We start from the raw sequence: 23196 nt of genomic DNA, 5'->3' as shown, positions 1-23196 counted from the left end.
GTTGATGGGAGACAGGCCGTGGAGAGGTCCCTGGAGGCAAAAGCTGGTTGAGGGAGGCCTAGGTCTAGGGGTTGATAGGTGACTGCGGCACACCTGTCCTACCAAGGAGAAAGCTCCCTCTTGGACAAGTAGTGTTCGAGGGAAAAATCTGCTGCTCTGAGGTCATCAGGTAATGGCACGTGTATTCTACGGGGAGAGGAAGCGGCGGGGGTGGGGGGTGGGTAAGGGGACAAGAGTTGATTAGGATAGCCAATGAGCACTTTAGGGACCCCGAAATGATTGAATGGGGATCAAGGGGTTTAGGAATCGGGGCATCAGAATTTAGATGGAAGGAAGGGACAGTCCACCCGGAGCTTCCAAGGGCAGGTGTCCTGGTTACTCGCTCTGGCCCTGTTGCCCGGATGTGTGAAGTGAGACCGTTGAAACCGTCCATTCTGGAGGAGGCAGGGGGACCCTGCTCCTGGCCACACATTCATTCATCCGTGTCCCAGCCCCTCCACCAACCAGCCCCACAACCTTGCAGAAGTTACCTACACTGCCTAAGCCTCTATTTTGTCCCTTCAGGAATGAGAGTAATCATAGTATTTAACTCATGAGTCAATGAAATATTGCATTTTTTTAAAGATTTTATTCATTAATTTGACAGAGAGGTAGAAAGGCAGGCGGGGGGGTGGGGGGAGGGAGAAGCAGGCTCCCTGCTGAGCAGAGGGCTCAATGCGGGGCTCGATCCCAGGACCCTGAGATCATGACCTGAGCCGAAGGCAGAGGCTTAACCCACTGAGCCACCCAGGCGCCCCCCAAATATTGCATTTTAAACAGGAAGCGTTTGTTACTGGCCCACAGCAAGTACGCAACAAATGACAGCTAAAATAACTCACAGTGTGGACGGCTTAAATGTATAGATCCATTTTAGAGAAGCAAATCATCACAATACTATAAATGCTAAGTCTTTACAAAGCACATCGAGCATCTGGACAATCTCTCAATGCAGAGATAGAACTTTCTTATATGGATACAAGCAGAGATCCTAGTTTAAAAAAAAAAAAAAACTCCCTGATTTTCATGGTTTCTCTCACGCAGAATCAAATACAGAAATCCATACTTTGAATTTCTTCAAATGCAAACTTGTTTCTGTCCTATACAGGGAGATACTGAAGTTGTTGTCGTCGTTGGGTTTAGGCTCACATCTCACTTTTTTTTAAAACAAGACCAGATTTTGTCAGATAAGAACAGCTGGGGACCTTTTATCTCCAATCTAATCATAAAGGTATCAAGCCTACGTGTGTCAGATGTTCAAAGTTACCCCTCACAGACTGGTTTGTGGATGATTTTATGAAGCTGCCCCTATGCCATATTTCTTCCCCACCTGTACTTGAAAGGGACAAATCCCATCTGGCTCACCATTCTCTTCCCCACACTGTGTTCCCCAGGTTTCCAGGGGAAATCGCTGGAGATGAGGCCTGAGCCCGTAGATCTAACACACACAGCTATGTTCGTGTAAGGGTGTGAAATGAGGATTTGGGCCACATCCTCATATTTACATACTTCTCATACTTCACAAGAAGGCATTGCCCGCCACCAGTTCCTAACGTTTTTAGACTTCCCTTTTTGATGGGTCAGGCGTTTTGTTTCCTTTGGGGTGTTTGAATACATGGACATAATCACTGAAACAGATCTATCATTTGGGCTAAGAAGTTGCTGTCATCTACATAAGCTTAAAGGGAGTTGTAGTATTTTATGGTGAACCACCTCCTTGCCTGACCTCTTTGAATGCATATGATAGTGATTTCACTGAGCGAATTCATCAGCACCCACCAATACCCCGCCGGTCACTGGAGCATTCTGCAACCAAGCCACTGAGGCAGTAAATAACAGAAGAACCGGAAGTAATCTCTTGCCCACCAGAGACCCACTGAGCTGCCATAATTTATAGCTCCTATAAAGACCCTTCCAAACCTGGCTTCTTCCTTTCTTTAAAGTCTTGGCTACTTTCTCAGTTGTAACCAGGTAGGGCTGGGGAAATCGGAGGACTCTTGGGGTGTTACATGCCAGAGCCATACTCCAAAGACTCAAGAGAATCCCCCACAATGATTTTCCCCAAACCATTCCCCCACTGGCTCAGTGTTTCTCCAACATTCCCCTTCCCCACCATGCCTTCAAGATTTTTGCCTTTTCTTGGGGCACCTGGGTGGCTCAGTGGGTTAAAGCCTCTGCCTTTGGCTCAGGTCATGAGCCCAGGGTCCTGGGATCGAGCCCCGCATCGGGCTCTCTACTCAGCGGGGAGCCTGCTTCCTCCTCTCTCTCTGCCTGCCTCTCTGCCTGCTTGTGATTTCTGTCTGTCCAATAAATAAATAAAATATTTTTAAAAAAAGATTTTTGCCTTTTCTATATACCACCTGTACCATGTTTTACCAAATCCCTTCCTCCGTTATTTGGCAACAACCCCCACCCCATCCTGACCTTAACCAAAGCTCTGTAGAGTACGGAAAGTTGGGGCCTCCTGAATCCCCCGTATCTCTTGTCAGATTCTATCATAGCCACAAAAACTAGCGCACATGGCAGGGGTAGGGGTGGGCTCTGTAAATAGTGGCGGGCCAGCTAAATCTGTCAGCACTGCTAAAAGAGCACAATGACCTTCCCTTTCCTCCTTTTGCCCAGTGTGGATTTCAAAAGCCCTGGAGTTGGTGGTGCCCATGTTAGGACTGATAACCTATGAACCCACAAGTGTCTCCCTTCCTAAACATCTGAAGAGACAGAGATGGTCTTTGTTTTGTTTATCTTCAGCTAGGCTAAAAAGTATATAATGGCCTCCTTTGCACGCCTCCCACTTACTCCTTCCAGATTTACACACACACATACACACACACACACACAGAATTTTTAAATGGTCACAGCAATTTTTTTTTTTTAAGTATGAGACTAAGAAGCTTGTTATTAAGGTAGGGCAGAGATGTTCTCCCCTGCGGCTTGTACTGTTTGCCTTGATAGTCAAGCCAAGTTAGGAAATAACTCAGAGCACAAGTTCAGCCTCTTCATGAGCCAAATTCATCAGCTGAAGGCCAAAAATCCGTGTTCATATTTGCTGACACTATTTAGACAGCTTATGTAACAACAATCAACCCAGCTGGGTAGATGGGCTTATCGTGATTATTATAACCCCCTTGGTTCAGAAAACTTTAGATTAAAAAGGAATTTTAAATTAAAACCCGTTGCAGGTTTGCAGAGCAACTCGAAAAATCCCCAAGCCCCAAACATACTCATGAATGACATATTTGCATGATCTACCCACTCTTTTTGTCTCCCAGCATTAATAACACTTAGTAAGCACAGACAGAAGTTTGCCCGTGGGAAAATACACTTAAGTTTCCTGCGATACGCAAACTGATAACTTCACCTAAATGTCATAAGAGTGGTTATGAAACTCGTTTTTTATCTTGCATCCACCGTAGCCAGTAAAGTGACCTTCCCTCTTTGTAAACTCATGAATGTCCACTGTAGTAAGAAAGAACCAGAGATTGTGAAGCTGAACTATTGCCCTGGAGTCTGGCTAGCCTATCATGGGCACTAAGCAATGGCGACCATTATCAAATTCAAAAAACACTCAACAGAAATGTGAGAGATGGTGTGATAAAGCAGACATTTAACTGAGTTTGGAGTGGGTCATGTTGCAGGTGGTAGGTATTGAGACCTTGATGTATGGACCTTGTAGGGAGACAAGAGCTCTGCCAGGATGCCCCTGGGAGGCAATGGTGAAGTGGGGTGGCCAACCCAGTGCCTCCAGAACATCCTTCCATGCCTGAGGGTGCCCCAGGTTACACGCAAGGACGCTGTGCCCTCTGTTCTTCTTGTCCCTCAGGCTCAAAGTCCTTCCATGGGTAACTGCATGGATAGCAACCCTTAATCATTTAAGTGAAGGACTCCTGACTGTGCCCCAAGACTTTGCCAAGCCTCACGCAAACGGGAAATCTACACCTTTGTGCCCTGCTTTTCAACAGCCACGGGACACCCATAAGTTCCTCCAAACAGAAGTTAAGGTGTCCCACGTTCACAGGAGTGGAGCTAAAACTGAAAGAGAAAGCCAGGGCACCTATATTTGGGTAGGATTAAATGGTTGAGAAACTCTCACCAGTGATCATGAGATTTGGATTCTAGAACTGACTCCACTCTCACTCCTACTGGGCAAGACCCTTTACTTTTCTGAGCTGTCTTTCTGCATCGGAAAATACTATTTCCTCTAGCTCTTAGTTTGTCTGAGTTGAAACTTACCCATTTTGATTATTTCCATTGTACTGTATTGGCCATTTAATTCAATAAACCTGTGTTCATTGTCGCACCTCTTTTTCTAAAGATGTCATCCCTTCATACATTCCATAGGATATATCTGCTCCCACTTTGTTCTAGCAATGGAAGTTTCAAGTTTATTTTTTAAAGCACCGAACTTGCGTCTTGGGACAACTCCTAAGCCTGGTGCGTAAAGGAAGGTGGCAAGAAACAAAAAAAAAAAAAATGAAATTCTCGAAACCAGAATATGATTTAATGTCCCCCATACCAGAAGACTTCACACCTACTTTCTGGTTTTTCTCCTGAAAACTTGGTTTCATCACACACTCCGACTTCAGATGCCTCTGCCTAGCCTCCAAGGACCTGGACACATGGCCGTGGCTCTCAATCTCCCCATCCATTAATGAATCAGGCAGAACGGGTACTGTGAAGTCCTTTCTAGACTTTTAGGTCCCAGTTGTGACCCTCTTTAAGTAGCACTGTGTAGTGGCCAAAATCAACACAAAGCCAAAAGCATGATCTAAGTTGGCTTATCTATCCTTGAGTCGGGACTAACTCATGCCAGATAGCTTCTCCTGAGTTTTAAGTCTCCCAGATTCTCAGGAAGTTCCCCACTCTGAGCTCCTTCCTATTTATTTCCCATTTATTTCCTATTTGCTCCTTCCTTTATTATTTCCTGTCATGCCAAGCTCACTTTTTAGCTTATTCATTCCCTCCTCAGGGTGTCTGGCTCATGCTTCTGAGTCTGCTGAAACGCCCACTCAGTGGCTTTCACCCACCCAGCCCCGAGCCCCTGGCACTTGCAATCATCTGTTTCACCCTGCACATTTGCCTCTTCTAGGACAATCTCCTTCCTTCCTCCCTCCCTTCTCTCCTGCTTTTATATAAAATTGACAAAGAAAATTCTAAGAAATACATTGTAAAAGGATTCCCCTCTTTGAGTTAAGTTAGCCATTTCCTCGTCACCTCACATATTTACTTTTTTTAAATTTATGAGAACACTTAAACTCTACTCCCAATGAATTTTAACTATCCAATACAGTGTTATCATCAACAATCACATTATGCATGAGATCCTCAGAACTTACTCATTTTATAAATGAAAGATTGTACCTTTTTGCCAGCATCTTATTTCCCCCACTCCAAGCCCCTGGCAATCGCCTTTCTATTCTGTTTCTGAGTTAGAATTTTTTTCCCTCTAATTCCACATATGAGTAATAACATGCAATATTTGTCTTTCTTTTGTGGCTTATTTCACTCAGCATACATAATACCCTCCAAGCCTATCCATGTTGTCCCAAGTAGCAAAATCTTATCATTTTTATGTATGCATAATATTCCACATTGTGTGTGTGTGTACACACATCTTCTTTTAAGATTTTATTTATTTATTTGACAGAGAGAAATCACAAGTAGGCAGAGAGGCAGGCAGAGAGAGAGAGAGGAGGAATCAGGCTCCCTGCCGAGCAGAAAGCCCGATGCAGGGCTCCATCCCAGGACCCTGGGATCATGATCTGAGCCAAAGGCAGAAGCTTTAACCCACTGAGCCACCTAGGCACCCAGTACACATCTTCTTTATCCATTCATCTTTGGTGGACACTTGGGTTGCTTCTATATCTTGACTGTCGTACAATGCTACAATAAACATAGGAGTGCATGTGTCTTTCTCAGTGCTTTCGTTTTCTTTGGGTAAATACCCAGTAGTGGAACTACTGGCTCATATAGTTCTGTTTTCAACTTTTGAGTAACTTCCATACCGTTTCTTCCTGTGGCTGTACCAATTTATGTTCTCACCCTGAGTGCACGAGGGTTCTCTTTCTCCGCATCTTCCCCAACAGTTACTTCTGAGTCTAGCCATTCTGACAGGTGTAAGGTATTATCTCATTGTGGTTTGATTTGCATTTCCCTGATGACTTAGGACAGTGTTTCTTAAAGAGGGCTCCTTATCCCTCCTGGTGTGTGATAAAAACTGCAGATTCCAAACACCCAAGCTAGACTTCCTGATTCAGAATTTCTGGAGGGGTGAGGCCCAGGAAGCATTTGTTCAACAAGCTTCCCTGATGATTCTGGGCCTAATAATTTGAAATTCACCGCTCTTTCACCAACTCACATTTAATTTTGTTTTTAAGATTTATTTACCTATTTATTCGACAGAGAGAGACACAGCGAGAGAGAGAACACAAGCAGGGGTAGTGGGAGAGGGAGAAGCAGGCTTCCCGTTGAGCAGGGAGCCCGATTTGGGGCTGAGTCCTGGGATCATGACCTGAGCCAAAGGCAGATGCTTAATAACTGAGCCATCCAGGGACCCGTGGCGTTTAATTTTTAAGGATAAAGCAAGACTATAAGGGGTGGGGGGGATGAGCGGGGCGGGGAGACAGCCATTCAAAAGTCTATCGTGGCACCAGGCAGAGCAGGAGCTGCCGGCCTTGGAGAGGAACCAGTCCGGCCACCCACGCCCAGGCCCCCTGAGACCACTAAAAAGCCGGGGAGTCAGCCCTTCAAGCCCCAACCGGCGTCGTCACCAAGCCCGGGAAGGGAGCGACAGCCCTTCCGGGCAACCCAAACTCGGACGCGCCAGAGCGCCCCTGAACGTGAGGGTCCAGGTGGCCTCTCCTCTCCGGTTACCATCCGCAACGGAGGCCGGCTCCCAAAATCGCCGTGGCGCAGATAGGTGGGACTTCCGGCTCTGGAAACCAGTGCGCATGCGGCGGTGGGCCGGTTACGCTGTACTTCCTGTCGCGTGATCGTGAGGGCCAATAAAAGTGCAGCACTGAGGGTCACGTGCCTCCGTTCCCATTAGCAACCGGAGGCTTCTAAACAAGTTGCCCTCCCTCCGCATCTTCTGCGGCCCAACCACCCGCGGCGACCCGGGGCTTGGCGGGGCTCCGCCTGGCCTCTCGGGCTCCTCTGGGCTGCGACTCTCGCCGCCGCCATGGTGAGTAGCCGGCCGGGAGCCACAGCGCGCGGAGGAGATGCGGAGCGGGGCCGAGGGAGGGCGTGGCTGCGTGAGCCCGCTCACGGGCCTCCCGGCTGGTCCCCAGAGTTCAGTCAACCTCGGCCGCAGCCCCTCCTGCAGACGAGCAGCCTCTCTCCGTCGCGTGGCGCCGCGTCCTTCCTCGCTCCCGCCTGGGACCAGTGACCCAGGTCACACCTCGAGGGAGCTGGAGAGAAAGGTCTCCTGCAGAAGGCGCAGGGCAGGCTTCTCTGTTCCTAAAACTCCCCAAGTTTCTAAAGACACACGCAGGCACGCCATTTGGCGGCATGAACAGTCATGTGTGATAACGAGTTGAGGAGGGAGAACGTGGTGGAATCTGGCTTTCCGGTGTGAGAGCGGCATTAAAGAGTCCACACCGTCCACTTGACAGCCCAGGACACTTGAAGGATTCTTCTTTTGTTTGGACCTGTTCAGAAGAGGCTAGTTGTCCCGTGTGCTAAAATATATACATGCATCCTTCCAGCAGATATAGGATGTCAGCTTAAATAGCAGCCCTACTTAGAGCAGTGCACAGTGTTCAGAAAAAGGGCTGAAACCCGAGTTGGGGCACCATTGAAATGGGCCACTGAAATACGTCAGCAATGAAATGAATTTAACATTGTGGGTCAGCCGTACTCAAGTTAAAAAATAAGTAAAAGCTCCCAGGTGATCATAAAAGAAGTTGCTAGCGAGCTTTACAAAAGCAATTTGAGCAGCATATGGGTTTAAGGACTAGGGGAATAGCATGGGGATAGCAACACTAGAAAGGGCATGGAGAAGTGCAAGGGTAGCTATAGGGATTCTCAGGTTTGAGGTTCTTTGGGTTTAAGCATGAATAAAGTTTGTATATATAGCGTTCCCCATAGTCTGAGGGAAGAAGAAACCTGTAGAATGTTGAGAGGGGAAAATAATTGGTTAATCAAGTCCTCCAGGAGTCTGAAAGAGAACCAATTAAGGCCTGATGAAGAAGTGACCTTCAAAAGGAAGAACGCTTTTAAGTTCATCTGTTGGCACATATCTATTGCTTGGAGGCACTGTGCTTAGTACTGGGAACGGGGTTACCTCGGGGAACAGGGTGGGCAGGGTCCTGACCTATAGAGACATACGTCCTAAGGAAATTGAGTCTGCAGAGAGGAGGTATGTGGTTGCAGAAGGGCCACCGTGAGCGACTTGGGAGTTGAAGGAGATCATGCCTGATCGTTAGCCTTGGTGTTGGAGGCATCCCAACCCTGTGTGTCCACAGTGACAAGCCTGAAAAAGGCTTGGAAGTTAGATCTTTTCTCCTGTAGGAAGGCTATGATAAATGATAGATCATTATTCCTAAAATAAAGATCATTGCTGACTCATTTAGTCCCTGCATTAGATGTTCAATGGCATGATGTCCTTTTCAGCATAGCTATAAAATGAAAACTACATTGATCTCTAGCTCATAGTTGTCAGACTCTCTGTTGGTTTAAAATAAAGACCCAATTACTGTCTGTTTCAAAACCAGATATATTTTTTAAAGCTCTATTAGCTAGGGTAAGGTTAAGTTGGTGTAGTAAATATTAAAAAAAAAAAAAAACACCAAAAACAAAAACAGTGGCTTAAAGAATGCAGAAGTGTATTTTGCTCACTTAACAGCCATCTCACTAGTTATCTGAGGTCTGTAGGTCAGTGCTACTCCACAAAATCAGGAATGCCGGTCTCTTTCATCCTGCTATTTGCCCGACCCCTCCAGAGAAATATGTATGACAAAGACATGCCCACATCATAAGGCTCAGGCTTTGAAGATGGCCCACGTCTCTTCTGCTCACATCCGTTACTGAGCAGTAGTCACGTGGCCAGACCTGGCTGCAGGAAGAGCCGGGAAGCATCACCTAGTTGGGCGGCCATTTACCCAGGAAGAAGCAAAGAACAAAATTTGGTGGACATCTAGCAATCGCTACACCTGGATATCTTGTATATTTTCATTGTTGGCTCCTTCGTCACATCTTCAAGACTAACGATTACTTCTCTCTATTTTAGGCAGAGTTGGGCCTAAACGAGCACCATCAAAATGAAGTTATCAATTACATGCGTTTTGCTCGTTCAAAAAGAGGCCTGAGACTCAAAACTGTAGATTCCTGCTTCCAGGACCTCAAGGAGAGCAGGTATCAGAGGACTTTAGGGAAACATGGATCCTTTCTGGGAGCCGTAGTGGGGATGCTGTAGCAGAGACCGCACAGACCGTGGCTGAGATTACTGTGATCAGTTACTCACTGAGAGTAGCTACACCACGCCTTGTGGATATGTGAAATTCAAGAAAGTGGGTTGTGGTGGGAGGAATCTATTACTAGATATATACCCGTTATAATTACGAGATTGCAAAGTTTCAGAAGAGCCCTCAGGAAGTAGTGAAATGCATGTAGGTTAGTGATCGCCTTGTTGTATTAAAAATCCCAGAACTTTAATTACCGGAGTTATTAATGAAAGGATTAGAGTCGTAAGCTATGACAGTTAGCAAAAAACCCCTACATAGTTCATACTGAAGAATTAGAAGGGGGTAAAATAGCAGAAGACCCTGAAAAACCATTAACTAACAGAAATTATTAGTAGATGATAACTTGTTGTGTTGAACCCGTCATTCAATATAATGAAGTCCGTAGAAAATGCATGTTTGATCTAGAGAAAAACAGGGGAATCAGCGAAAGAAAAGGACTAAGTAATAAAGAGACATACGACTACTTGGGGGTCAGACTTTGGCACAGTTAAATGTCTGATGAGGTGGAAATGCCCAAAGCCTCCACGTGAGTGCTGAGTGTCACAAAGCTGTGCTCCGCACTCGGTAGTAGACAGTGTCAGGTCTAGGCCATTACCGAATATAATATGGTCGGCTGGTTTCCTAACCCCCAGCTGATGAAAGCAGCAGGTTCACTGGCCCAACTATGAGCCAGAAGAAGTACTTCAGTACTCACTTTATACATCGAGTACCTTAATTGTTCAAAGTCATGAACTTGGGTTGCAAAAAAAAAAAAGTTGAAGCAGGAAGATTGTTAATATATTGAATAAAGACTTTCATCAAAAATAGTTAAAGTTTTGGGTTTTTTTAGACTGGTTAAAATCAGGCTAAATGAAACGCTGAAGAACGGTAAATCGAATACTGTTCACTTGGGTATAGTATAACTCTGGTAAGACTTTGTGGCCCCTGTCTTCATTATGTCCTTCTGGAAGTGAGGAAGAAAAACTGGGCCTGGGGGCCTTGCTCCTTATTTCCTGAGCAGCTAGAAGTGGGTCAGAACTGGGGGCAGGGCAGGGTGGGGTGAGACTTGGTGGAGGTGGGCAGGGAGGGGAGAGGCCCTTTTACTGCTGAACTTCCCTTGGAAGTAGGAGCCATGTGCAGTTGCTTTCTCAGGATTCAGCTGTCAGGCATGTTAACTGAGATTGCTGGAAATGATTGTGGGGCTGAGTCACCCCACTCCCCGCAGGACCAGCGGCTTACCACCTCCGAGCCTGCGCTCCTGTCTGTAAAGTGAGGGGATTGAAGAACATGGCTCTGAACTTCCCTCCCAGGTTCCATAGTGTAATGGTTAGCACTCTGGACTCTGAACTTCCCTCCAAACGCAAACACTCTCTGTGCAAGAGTAGGTTTAATGCTGCTGTTGATGTGATGGGTGGTCAGTGCTCAGAGGAGCTTTTTTTTTTTTTTAATTCAATTAATTAACATGTTGTACTATTAGTTTCAGAAGTCGAGGTCAGTGATTCATCAGTTGCACATAACCCCCAGTGGTCATTACATCATGAGCCCTCCTTAATCCCCATCACCCAATTACCCCCTCCCTCACCCCTCACCCCTCCAGCTACCTTCAGTTTGTTTCCTGTGGTTAAGAGTCCATTATGGTTTGTCTCCCTCTCTGATTCCATCTTGTTTCATTTTTTCCTCTCTTCCACTGCGATCCTCTGTTTTGTTTCTTAAATTCCCCGTATGAGTGAAATCATATGGTAATTATCATTCTCAGAGGAGCTTTTTTTTTTTTTTAAGATTATTTATTTATTTATTTATTTATTTGACAGAGAGAGAGAGATCACAAGTAGGCAGAGAGGCAAGCAGAGAGAGAGAGGAGGAGGCAGGCTCCCTGCTGAGCAGAGAGCCCGATGTGGGACTCCATCCCAGGACCCTGAGATCATGACCTGAGCCGAAGGCAGTGGCTTAACCCACTGAGCCACCCAGGCGCCCTCAGAGGAGCTTTAACTAAGAGAAGTCGGTTTCTTTTTCATTGGGGCCTAGATGCTAAGAGAAGCAACATGTAATTGACCGCTGATTTTCTTACACTCATTTACTCATGTGGGTAGTTCATACAATTATTGAAATGCTAAACAAATAATAGAAAGAAAAGAGAAACAACACCTTCCAGATGACTTTTGAAACCACTAAATGGGCTAAGACTAATTTTAGCAGAGATCAAAGTAGAAAAAATTTTAAACTGAAAAACTAAAGAAAAGCGTGAATGTTTGGGGGACTGTTTGCGACTGTGGACCTCGTATTAGAGGATGTGCTCGTCCACTGCATGATCATTTAAGTAGACCTCAAAGATTACCCGAGCTTAGAAGAAAACTAACTGAGCTTGAATTATTTTTAGTGTGTCTTATTAAGAAAGAAGATCGTTCCCAGAGAGATTTCCACTATCACCCTTGAACCCTTCCGATGACGTGAATGTGGGTTTCTTAATTTTGTTGTATTTGGTAAACAGTCTGGGTTGTTTCTCCTGAAGCCTGGGACTGTGGCTGTTTTTCAGGCTGGTGGAGGAGACCTTCACCGTAGACGAGGTCTCCGAGGTCCTGAGCGGGCTGCAGGCTGTGGTCTACAGCGAGGTGGAGTCTGAGCTCATCAACACAGCCCACACCAACGTCCTGCTCCTGCGGCAGCTCTTCTCCCAGGCTGAGAAGTGGTACCTCAAGCTACAGACTGATATCTCTGAACTTGAAAACAGGTACCCACATCTGTACCTGCAGTTAGGGTAGGAGGGGCCCAGGCAGGATCTCAAAAGTTAGCGAACATCTTTGCCGCTTCTTAAGACTGACATGTGAGAAAGTCTGGGGGGAGCAGCAACGAAGCATCTGGTCACCGAGTTGTCTCTTAGGTGCAGGATACTGGAATATTCCAGTTTGGTCAATGTGGTTTGGATTCCTGGCCATTAGTAACTATTTTGGATATGGTAAAGTTTCCTTCATGGTGCTCTGTCCTCCTGCCCTGTTGTAGTAGATCGGGACCAGTGATTTTATTTTTCTGGGTATGTGGTCCAGATCTAGTCTAAATGAACTTTTTTTTTTTCATATTTGTTTTTATCTTCAAGAGAATTATTGGAACAAGTTGCAGAATTTGAAAAAGCAGAATTTACATCTTCCAATAAAAAGGTAATTTTTGGTCCTTCTGAGTTCATTTCTGAACAGCCGGTATTTCAAATCCTGAAGTTGCGCAGAACAGCCAGGGGTGAAAGTGAAAACCATCAAGGAAGAGCCTTCAGTTCAAGAGCAAACCTCACAGATTGCCTCGTATTTTCAGGCAAAAAAAAAGCAACACTTTGGAAGGAACTCTGGAAACCTGCTTTAGTCTCCTCTTGCTCACTTGTGTGTGCTCTCTCTGTCACACACACACACACACACACAGAATGCCTACAGTCCATCTTACTCCCCGCCCTATAAACTCTTCACTGGGTTGACGCTCAGCACGGACGTCGGTCCTGGCCCTATCTCTCCCGCCGGGTGACCTTGAACAGGTTGCCTCCGTCACTGAGCCCTGTTTTCCCCATCTGTTAAGTGGACACAGTCCTCGCCGTGACTCCTGACCTGCTTCTCTTTTCAAACATTGTCATCGTTTGCAGTGACCACCTCACATGGCGTCGGGCAGGCGCCCCGCAAATGCTCCCTGGTGTCCAAGTGAGAGAAACGGTGCTGACATGAGCCCATGAACAGACACGTAAAACACAATTTTCCAGTGATTCACTTGGAACATAATTCTGGCTAAGAAATGTCTGGGGCGGAGGGTGTGGATTCACCTGTTTTTAATGCATATCGCTGAACGGCCGCAGTATTTGCGGCAAGTTACTCCTCACCCACGCCGTAGCCACACGTGACCGTTTTCCCCGACACGGGTTCAGGCAGAAGTCTGTTTCAACCCCCACATGTTAAAACTCCTGTCTCTAGAAGCTGGCATCTGTATCTGCTCTGGTTTCCAGCACCTTCCATCCTGCCTTTCTTCCCTCCTTTCCCTTCCATCTGAATTTATTTAAAAGGATTTGGGGAGGACAGGTTCCCTCACATCCCTAATCTGTTTGGGGCACCGCAGGGCAGGCACTGTCCTTGTCACTGGGGTGTAGCAGAGAACCAAACCTACAAAAACCCCCGCCCTGTGGAGTTGGCACCCCCATGGATATGTTTTTACAGTGTTTTTTGCTTAGAATGTGCAAGTGTTGAGTGATTACATGTGATTTTGGTTTGATTTCTGTATTTTGTGTCAGCCCATCGTAGAGACCATGAAGCCCAAACTCGCTCCACTTAATGAGGGCGGAAGCACAGAACTCCTGAACAAGGTAATGTCCTCGTGGCAAGAAAGCCAGACCCTCTCCCTCGGCCCTCTCACGGCCTGCACAGCTGGAGGGTGGGGAAACTGAGGGAGGAGGTGGCGCATTCGGGCCGCGGTCCACTGAGGGTGATCATCCACTGTAGTCGTTCTGCTTCGTGGTGCCATGGGCCAGAAGAGGGCACTCACCTTCCAGAAAGTCTGAAGCAGCTCTTAATTTCATCATTTTGTGGTGACACGAAGGGCATGGCATTTTGGACAGTGTTTTATTAATGGACATTTGAAGTTTATGATCTACAATAGCAAGGATGGAGTTTTGAATTAGGAGGTTTATAAAAGTTAACTACCAATATACAAGTATTTGTCATGGCTCCTGTATTCTCAACATTGTGCCAGATGTTATTAGATGAAAATCAGTATAATATGGAGTCTTTTGTCCTCAAAAACCTTATCATTTCATTGAGCAGGGAGAATTAATATTCTGGAAGCGGGATTGCTACCCATGTGCCCAGGGTGGCTGAGAAGACACAGTTCACGTGGATGTGAGCAGCAGAGGACAGACTTTGGGGGGAGGTGGTCCCTGAGCTGGGCTGAAGGCTGAAGACGGATGAAATTGTCAGAGGGAAGAAGGGGGCATGGCAGACAGGGCAGTGGCGTGGGCAGCTGTGAGAGGCAGAAAGAAGAGTGCTGTGACTTGGCACAGAGTCCATGCTCTCTGACAGGGTTCGATGTGTATGTTGGAGCTCAGGGAGGCAGGGGACTGGGCTCACAGCTGACTCTCGTGATGGAGCTGCTTGGAGTAAAGGCCTGAGGCCTCAGGTCAGGCAGAAGCATCTAGGGTCTTGGGCAGAGTGTGGCACTGATAGAGACTGTGTTTTAGGATAAGTACCTGTGGCAGGCTGTGTCAGCTGGGAAAAGACCCAAGAGTGGCAGGATCAGCTGGTGAGAGGTGGGACAAGAGGGCTGAGGACAGAGGCCTGAAGGGAGCCTGAGAGACCGGGGAAGAGGCTTAGAGCCGCAGGTGACGCACCGGTGTGGAGACCAGTGGGCTGGGTGGGACGAGAATCACACCAGTGACCAGAACACGCAGGTGTTCGAGCTCTTCTAGAATTTCAACTTAATTTTGGGGGCTCCTGGGTGGCTCAGTCGGTTAAGTGGCTGCCTTCGGCTCAGGTCATGATCCCAGTGTCCTGTGATCGAGCCCCACGTTGGGCTCTCTGCTCAACGGGGAGTCTGCTTCTCCCTCTGCCTCTGCCTCTCTCTCTGCTTACTTGTTCTCATTCTCTCTCTCTCTCTGCCAAACATAAATAAACAAACAAACTTAAATTTTGCAATTCAATTTTGAGGTGAAACACTTTCAAGTATTAAAAATACCACAGTTAAAATAATAAACCTGAATTGGGGCGCCTGGGTGGCTCAGTGGGTTGAGCCTCTGCCTTCGGCTCGGGTCATGATCCCAGGGTACTGGGATCAAGCCCCACATCAGGCTCTCTGCTCAGCAGGGAGCCTGCTTCCTCCTCTCTCTCTGTCTGCCTCTCTGCCTACTTGTGTTCTCTGTCTGTCAAATAAATAAATAAAATCTTTTTTAAAAAATCAAAAAATAAATAAATAAACCTGAATTTACCCACAAAGGAAATTTCCAGACTTCAAGAAGAGAACGAGAAATTGAAGTCAAGGCTGAAGACCATTGAAATGCAGGTAACTGAGAAGTACTTTGACAAAAATATTGGAAGCATTGCCCATGGACTGAATATTGAATGTGTGTTGTTTAAATCTGATTATAGGCAACGCATGCATTAGATGAGAAGTCACGGCTAGAAAGAGCACTGCAGGATTTACAGCTCGACCAGGGAAATCAAAAGGTGAGAGAAGTTTTAAAGGTAGACAGTAATACTGTAAAAGCTTTGTGACAGTGGGTCACTGCACTGATCATGGGGGTCCCTGTGTTGGTCACCTGAAAATGATAGGGCATTGCGTATCAATTATACTTTAATTTTTTTTTAAATGTGTAATCAACTTTTAGCTTTCTTTTTCACATTTTCCAAGTAGAATAAAGTTACAAACTTAATATGAAGTGTTGAGGGGCGCCTGGGTGGCTCAGTTGGGCATCCGACTTTTGATCTCACTCAGGTCTTGATCTCAGGGTCTTGAGTTCGAGCCTTGCCTTGGGCTGCACAGTGGGCTCCACAAGGGCATGGAGCTACTTAAAAAGAAGAAGTCTTAGTTATTGTTTGTTATGGCCCTTCCCTTCCACTCCCTGAGAAGGGTGCCGCTGTTGTCCTGCCTCGGGACACCCCCGTCCAGGAAAGGCTGGGGTGAGGGGTGTCACCGGGGCAGCGACACAGCTCACATGTTCCCCATGTCCCCAGAGCCCCCTAGCACACAGATATGCTGAAGTTTTAAGTTCCTCCCCCTTTTACCTTGACATTGCACTTACAGTGGGGGGAAAGGAGGTGAAGAAAGAAAGACGTTTTAGTTCATTGGATGTGTATTTGGTTTTGTTATGCAGAACTCATTATTAGTGAAGTCGGCCTTGGGTGAGTATGACAAAAGAGAATGAATTTACGGGGTCTGCATCTTCATATCCCCCATGTCTGGCGGGGCTCGTGTGATGCGCTGAAACACAGGGCTGGGTCTCCAGGCCTGTCTCGGTGGGTCAGTGAGGCTCGCTCCCGCTGTGGGAAGTTCGCACAGACAGAGTTCTGTCTCCCGTGGCCTTCCCATCGGCACCAGATGCTGGAACAGACTTCCTGTCCCCAGGCCATGTAAGTGGCTTTGCAGGGTGGCTCTGGCTTTTCCCATGGTTGTACTATCCTTGCCCGTATCTGCTAAACGCTCCCCAGACTGACTTTGCTAGACTTCTATTGATAACAGGTTTTTTTTTTTTATTATTTTTTTAAGATTTTATTTATTTGTCAGAGAGCCAGTGAGCTCACATTGGGGGAGGAGCAGCAGGAGAGGGAGAAGCAGACTCCTCACTGAGCTGGGAGCCTGAGTGGGGCTCGATCCCAGGACCCTGAGATCATGACCTGAGCCGAAGGCAGAGGCTTAACCGATGGAGCCAGCCAGGCATCCCTCTTGTTACACTTTTTTATGGAAAAATTCGAACACACAGAACAGTAGGGGGACCAGGACAATACACGCCCTATACTTGTCACTCGGCTTTACTGATGACCAGGGCTTGGCCAGTCTGGTTCCCCATTTCCCTCTTCTTCTCCCTCCCACCATGTTTTTTGGAAGCAGATTTCAGACATTACATCATTTCGTCTGTAGAGATTTTAAAATAGGAATATTAAAAAATAATAATAAAATAGGAAGATAATTCTTAGATGACTAAAAAAAAAAAAAGGAAAATAAATATGGTTTTCAATGCTATTTAAAGGACCATAGATTTATAGAACACAGAGCTACATACTTCAGAATGGCTTTCTAATTTCTCAAAAGTAAAACTGTTACAAACATTTTTAGATAATGAATTTGTTTTTAAAGCCATTTTGGACTTTGTTCCAATTTTACATTTCAGACTTTAGCAAAAGCAAAATGTGTACATGCTTTCACTAGCTGTGATGAAGTAAAATCTTTTTAAAAGACCAGATTTCAAAAATGAGTGAGGAATTTTGTTGGTAATACTGCTTCTCCTTCACATTTAGCAATTAGAGACCATTTTCCTGTTTAGTAATGCAACTTTTTTCTATTACAAATTTATCCAGTCATAGACAAGATCCAGCTGCAGAGTGTACAAACATGCCTATCACATTAATACAAAAAAAAAAACCCTTAAGATCTTATAAATTTAGCAAGTCATATAATCAGTAAGCATTGATTAGGCTCTCATATTTTAATGTAAATAGTGACTAAGATATTAAATTTTTGATATAAACTCTGTAAGTCTATTATTTTTCCATCTGTATCATTCAAAATTCTTCACCAGGATTTTTTTTTTTTTAACCTGACTTTTCAAAACCAAAACGTGTTTGCCTTCCCTACCCAGGGACACACAACTTTGTTAGACTTAGGGTCGCACCTCTCTCCTGTACCTCTTTGGAATTCCAGCAATTTGTAAATGATATTTTACATGTCTGGAGTTGAGTGACCACACTAGTGTCCCCCAGGTACATGGGGGCTGAGGGTGAGCTGGGCCCACCGGTGACCCTCTAGGAGCAGGAGCTTACCCAGGATGGGGGGGGGCCGGGGAGTCTGGGGGCCGACACGCACACACACAACATTCCTATCACAACACCAAATCACTGTTGTACAACAGTCACCATCTGGGATGTCAACATGAAATTATGTCAGTGCATATATCTTTCATAGGATTTTATAAAAGCCCAAGATCTGAATGACTTGGAGAACACAGTAGCTGCTTTGAAGAGTGAGTTTCAGAAGACACTTAACGACAAGACAGAAAACCAGAAGTCCCTGGAGGAGAATCTGGCGACCGCCAAGCACGACCTACTCAGGGTTCAGGAGCAGCTGAGCATGGCTGAAAAGGTCAGGTTTGTCTGCATGCGTCTACCTCGCTGAGGAACAGGGGTCACCGAAGGACCCACGCTGGAGGCCAGCCATAGATTTTCCTTACCTTTTCTCACGGTATAGGCCAGTACGTGTTCGAGAATTATCATTTCCGGGCATTGAGATCCTTCTGTGTTTGGCACTAAGATATCTATGATAATAGAAAATTGCCACTCCTTCTTTGGAATGGTCAGAGACTCGGCCACGGATAGCTTATGTGAGCAGTGCCGCACTTCCGTGTTGCCCGGCCCCCTACAGCCCAGCACAGGGATGGCTGACTTTTCTTGAAAGGATTCTACCCCTTGTTTTTAATTTCTATGAAATATGTAGAGAACCGTGTTCTTCAGTTTAGGATGAGACTCTTAAGCACATGGGAGCTAAAATGTAACTGAACGTGGGACGCCTGAGTGGCTCAGTGGGTTAAAGCCTCTGCCTTCAGCTCAGGTCATGATCCCAGGGTCCTGGGATCGAGCCCCACATCAGGCTCTCTACTCAACAGGGAGACTGCTTCCTCCTCTCTCTCTGCCTGCCTCTCTGCCTACTTGTGATCTCTCTCTGTCTGTCAAATAAATAAATAAATAAAATCTTTAAAAAAAAAAAATAAAAATAAAAATAAAATGTAACTGAACGAAAAATCCTCCTCCTAGAATACTGATACCATGTTGGGATTCTGGGGAAAGATCATGCGTATTTCACCTGAGAATTAGTTTACCGTTTCAAACAGATTTCTCACTGTCCTTAGTTACATGCTAACAATGTTGCTGTTTTCTTGGGAGGAATGTATTTTTAAAATTTGCAGTCTTAATTTTATGTAAGTATATTCTAAAAAGAAATTCTAAAATAATATAAAAGTATTAGTAAAATTAGAGCTAAAGTATACGTTTATGAAATGTGTTATTTCTCTCTGTCTCCGTTTCGTAGTAACGGACCGATGTTTTTCACTGTGCAGGAATTAGAGAAGAAATTCCAACAAACAGCAGCTTACCGAAACATGAAAGAGATTCTCACCAAGAAGAATGACCAAATCAAAGACCTGAGGCGAAGACTGGCCAAGTAAGCCTTGCAGATCCCATGCGGCTCTTGGTTTTGTCTCACCGCCAGATCGCTGTGTGTTTGTCACTAAGTCTCAGTTTGTGTCCAGAGAGGCCAGGCCGGGGGTGCTTGGTGTCCCCTAGTCTAGAAGCCTGCATTTGAGGAGCGCAGAGGAGGTCTGGCCAGGCTGTCCGCACTGCCCTTGAGGGCTTCGGTGGAGGTTCTGAGGGACTTCAGACACACATGCACATGCACACACGTGGCTACACTGGGCTACCCTTGGCAATGTATTCCTTTAAGCAGGACAACAGAAAGGAAACCCAGCAAGCTTCCAGGGCATCCTTGGGCATTTCTCCTCAGGAATGTCCTCAGGAGCCTAAGGCCTGGTCGTCCTGTGCCCGCTCTCAGCGACAGTTCAGGTGCTTGAGAACACGGTCCCTGCAAGTGGGTGCCCTTGCCAGCCTGGCTTAGAGCCCCACACCGGGTCCCTAACCATGCGCTGCCTTGGGATGGGGAGGGACGTGTGCCATTACCGGAGCTCAGCGCCCAGAGCGGGGACCCTGCGGCCACGCCCCCGCCACACAGTCACAGCTCAAGCCCAGTCCTCCTGGCCCACGTGTGCTCCACTCCTCGGGCTCGTGTCTGTCCTCCGCGGTTTGCTCCGGAAACTCCGTGGGCCTCTTACCTTAATCAGGGCTCCGGGGGGAACAGAGCGAGGACATAAATCCCAGATCCACTTCGTCTGTAGAGGAGGGGGGGTCTGTTAATCTTGTCCTCGCGTCGCCCCATCAGCACTTTGTGACCGTCCGACGACTCAGATCATTACGGAGTCTCTGCTGTCCTCAGCTGTCTTGGGTCTAAATGCCAGCTCCAGAGACTCGGAGTCCGAAGGTGGCCTTGCACTTCTCTGGTCCTTCGTCCCCACTGGGGGAGCCCCGCACGCTGCCGTGGCGGTCTCTGACTTGCCCCTGTAGTGATTCTAAGTGAAAAATGGGGTGGTCGCTGGAGAGCTGGCGGGTCAACTCACGGGGGAGCAGTGACAGCCACAAGGAGTATCATGTCATTGTTTATGGTCTTAACGGAATTTTCATCTCTTTGCAGGTACGAACCTGAAGATTAAAACCCAAAGAAGATTTCTCCTGGAAGCCGCCAGCACGTGGAAGCACAAGCCGGTTCACCCCTCAGTCATGTATTTTGAAGCAGTTTGTTATATTCCCTCTCTTTATTTTTCTAATATATAGACTTGGCTTCTGATATTTAGAACGAGACTTCCTGTTCCCGTTCCCTACTTGAGAAGAGGGGAACCTACTGACCGACTCTGGCCGGTCCCCCCAGAGCCCTCTGAGCGCTCCTGAGTCTTCGTTCCGATGCAGTGAGAATTCTTTATTAGTCAAGAAGAGATGGTTAGGGTAGGAAGAAGAGTCTTAGCTGTTTGCATTAGTATGAAAAGCACCCGTTTCAATAAATGTTAGAGCAGCGTTGTCTATTCTTGTACGTTCCCCAGAGCAAAAATACAAACAGTTATTAAAGAGAGTTACTACAAATAAACCTGATTTTTCAAAATCAAGTTCATTTTCTCTATTTCATTTTAAAATACGAATGCACTGAAAATGTGCCTACTAACTTTTATAGGCAGCATTCTTATCAATTATAAGGAAAATTAATAGCAAACAGGATCTGATTAACTTCAGTCTCGCTAGCTAAACTCTGTAATTATCAGAGGACATGCAGACATTTTTTTTTTAAGATTTTATTTATTTATTTGACAGAGATCACAAGCAGGCAGAGAGGCAGGCAAAGAGAGAGGGGGAAGCAGGCTCCCTGCTGAGCAAAGAGCCCCATGCAGGGCTTGATCTCAGGACCCTTGGATCATGACCTGAGCCGAAGGCAGAGGCTTTAACGCACTGGGCCACCCAGGCGTCCCCCCACCCCCATGCAGACATTTTTTCAACCCCACCTAGTCACGAATCTGGATCGCTGAAGTCAGGTGCATCCATACTTCTACAGTTGAGAAAATCTCTAGACTCAGAATAAATATAATCTTTATACCTCAGTCGTCTAGAATATTCTCTTAAATTATGACTTATGTTCCAGTTAGCAGACCTAAGATTCAACTTCTGATTGTTGTTCGTTTATCTGTATGCATCTAGAGTAACTGCATTTTCAAGGGGTTCTGATTCTGTTTCCATGGGTTCTGCTTTTATTCTGGAGTGATTTTGGATAAAGCATTAAAATCATTAAATCATTAAAAATGAGGCCTCAATCTCCGCAGTCATGTAGTGTAGCGATTTGCCATAAAGGTAAATAAAATAAGGTACACAAAGCAGTAATGCATCAGAAGGAAAGGACTGACTTCTGTCACGTTTAGAAAGTAACTGTTTGCATTTCCAGAAGCAGAGCGTCACGCCCGAAGGGAGTGCTGTCTGCTGAGAGGTCATCCCACTTGCACAAATGAAGATTTTATTCACCAAGAAGGGTTCACCGATCAGACAATAAGGCTCATTATTTTTATTCAAGCTTGTAATACTAGCCTTGAATTTGCTGTTTTTCTTAGAGGCTTTGTGTTAAAACACCAAAGGAACAAATGATAAAGGGTAAGACCAACGACCTCCCCTGAAAAGGACACAGAAGGCAGCCTTAAAAAGAAGAATGAATCAGAGAAGGGAGGGAAAAATCCAACAGGCCAGCATCTAGTGCATAATCTCTCCCCACCTGCCTCTCACCGTTCAGGTCACTTGTGAATCTCCCTTCCTTCTAGAGCTTTTACCCGCCTAGTTCTTTAGCCCCAAGTTGATACTCTCTCCAAAGATCTATCCCATTCCTTAAGGACCAGGATATTCTATATAATTCAGAAACAGATCATGCTAGAAGAGCCATCAGAGACCATTTGATCATTTCCTCCCTGCATCTTCTCAATGTGATGCCCACGGGGGCGGAAGAGGTGTTGAGAAACCTATATTGCTAAGAAGAATTTCAGCTTGTTTTTTGGTAGCAACTTTGAAATATTCTGTATGGTGTGTTCCTGTTCAATCATAAATTCCAAAGTAATTCTGAAACCTAACTGTGCCCACGGGAAGATAATATAGGACATTCTTTGATATAAATCAACACGATGATTCTGTTGCATCTAAATACCTTGTGCTCAGCTTTTGCCCAGCATCAGGCTGGGTATTCTTTTGGAATGAAAAGATAAGTCTTTGTTTGCACAAAACGAAGTTTTAAATATTTATTTTTTGCACACTTACCTAGTTTTAAGATTTATCGCACTTGACTAAGCAAGCAAGCCTCTCCAGTCTATGTATTTTGGGCTTCTAAGAGCATTGGCTGAAGGAGTGATTAACCCTCCGGGGCGCTAAGCCGTCTAGACGGTACATTCCTGGTTGTTGTGATGCAACTTTGGTCGAACTTAAAAATTCAAGGCTCCTGCTATGCTCTGACTCAGACCTTTTGTGGACAAAAATAAGTATAAAGGGTTTTTGTTACTAATATTTTCTGTTCAACATCTAAGCATTCATTTTTTTCCCCATTATGTGGTTCGTTCTGAGTCTCTGTTAACTGTCTCGTGATCACCCACTTGCGTCTTATAACACTGGGAAATACTGGGGAAATACTGCTCTATATTGAATGGAATGTAATTCTGTTTCATAAAACATTTGCTATCACTTCCGTTCTGATGAATGGGACAGTCCGTAGAGATGCGTACACTTTGACATGCTAGGTGCTCTTGGATAGAGTGGATTGCACACATTGGGCGTGAACGATTTCCATGGCTTATGTGTAAATGCTTATTATATACTGAAGCTTTACCATCAGAAGTTCAAGACCTGATTCCTCTCATGTAAGCAAGTCTTTTAAAAAT

The 23196-nt window shown here is 45.8% G+C and overlaps 1 protein-coding gene across 1 annotated transcript; it reads left to right on the top strand.

Annotated features, from left to right (window-relative positions):
- Positions 1-7060: 7060 nt before the first annotated feature.
- LZTFL1 (leucine zipper transcription factor like 1) lies at positions 7061-20895 on the top strand. The gene is made up of 10 exons (XM_032317479.1): positions 7061-7216; positions 9263-9387; positions 12010-12204; positions 12568-12628; positions 13732-13803; positions 15426-15491; positions 15578-15655; positions 18108-18284; positions 19255-19358; positions 20439-20895. Exons 1-10 carry the CDS (start codon positions 7214-7216, stop codon positions 20455-20457), a joined length of 900 nt encoding a protein of 299 aa, XP_032173370.1. The 5' UTR covers positions 7061-7213; the 3' UTR covers positions 20458-20895.
- Positions 20896-23196: the final 2301 nt, after the last annotated feature.

The sequence above is a fragment of the Mustela erminea genome, chromosome 1 (assembly GCF_009829155.1).
Source record: "Mustela erminea isolate mMusErm1 chromosome 1, mMusErm1.Pri, whole genome shotgun sequence".
Taxonomy (NCBI): Eukaryota; Metazoa; Chordata; class Mammalia; order Carnivora; family Mustelidae; genus Mustela; species Mustela erminea.
This window is presented reverse-complemented; position numbering and strand designations above follow the sequence as displayed.

Bases quoted from the DNA above. Each gene is read 5' to 3' on its own strand.
- LZTFL1 (XM_032317479.1), top strand. The intron at 9,388-12,009 runs GTATCAGAGGAC...GCTGTTTTTCAG, and splicing joins CAGGACCTCAAGGAGAGCAG to GCTGGTGGAGGAGACCTTCA. The intron at 12,629-13,731 runs GTAATTTTTGGT...ATTTTGTGTCAG, and splicing joins TTACATCTTCCAATAAAAAG to CCCATCGTAGAGACCATGAA.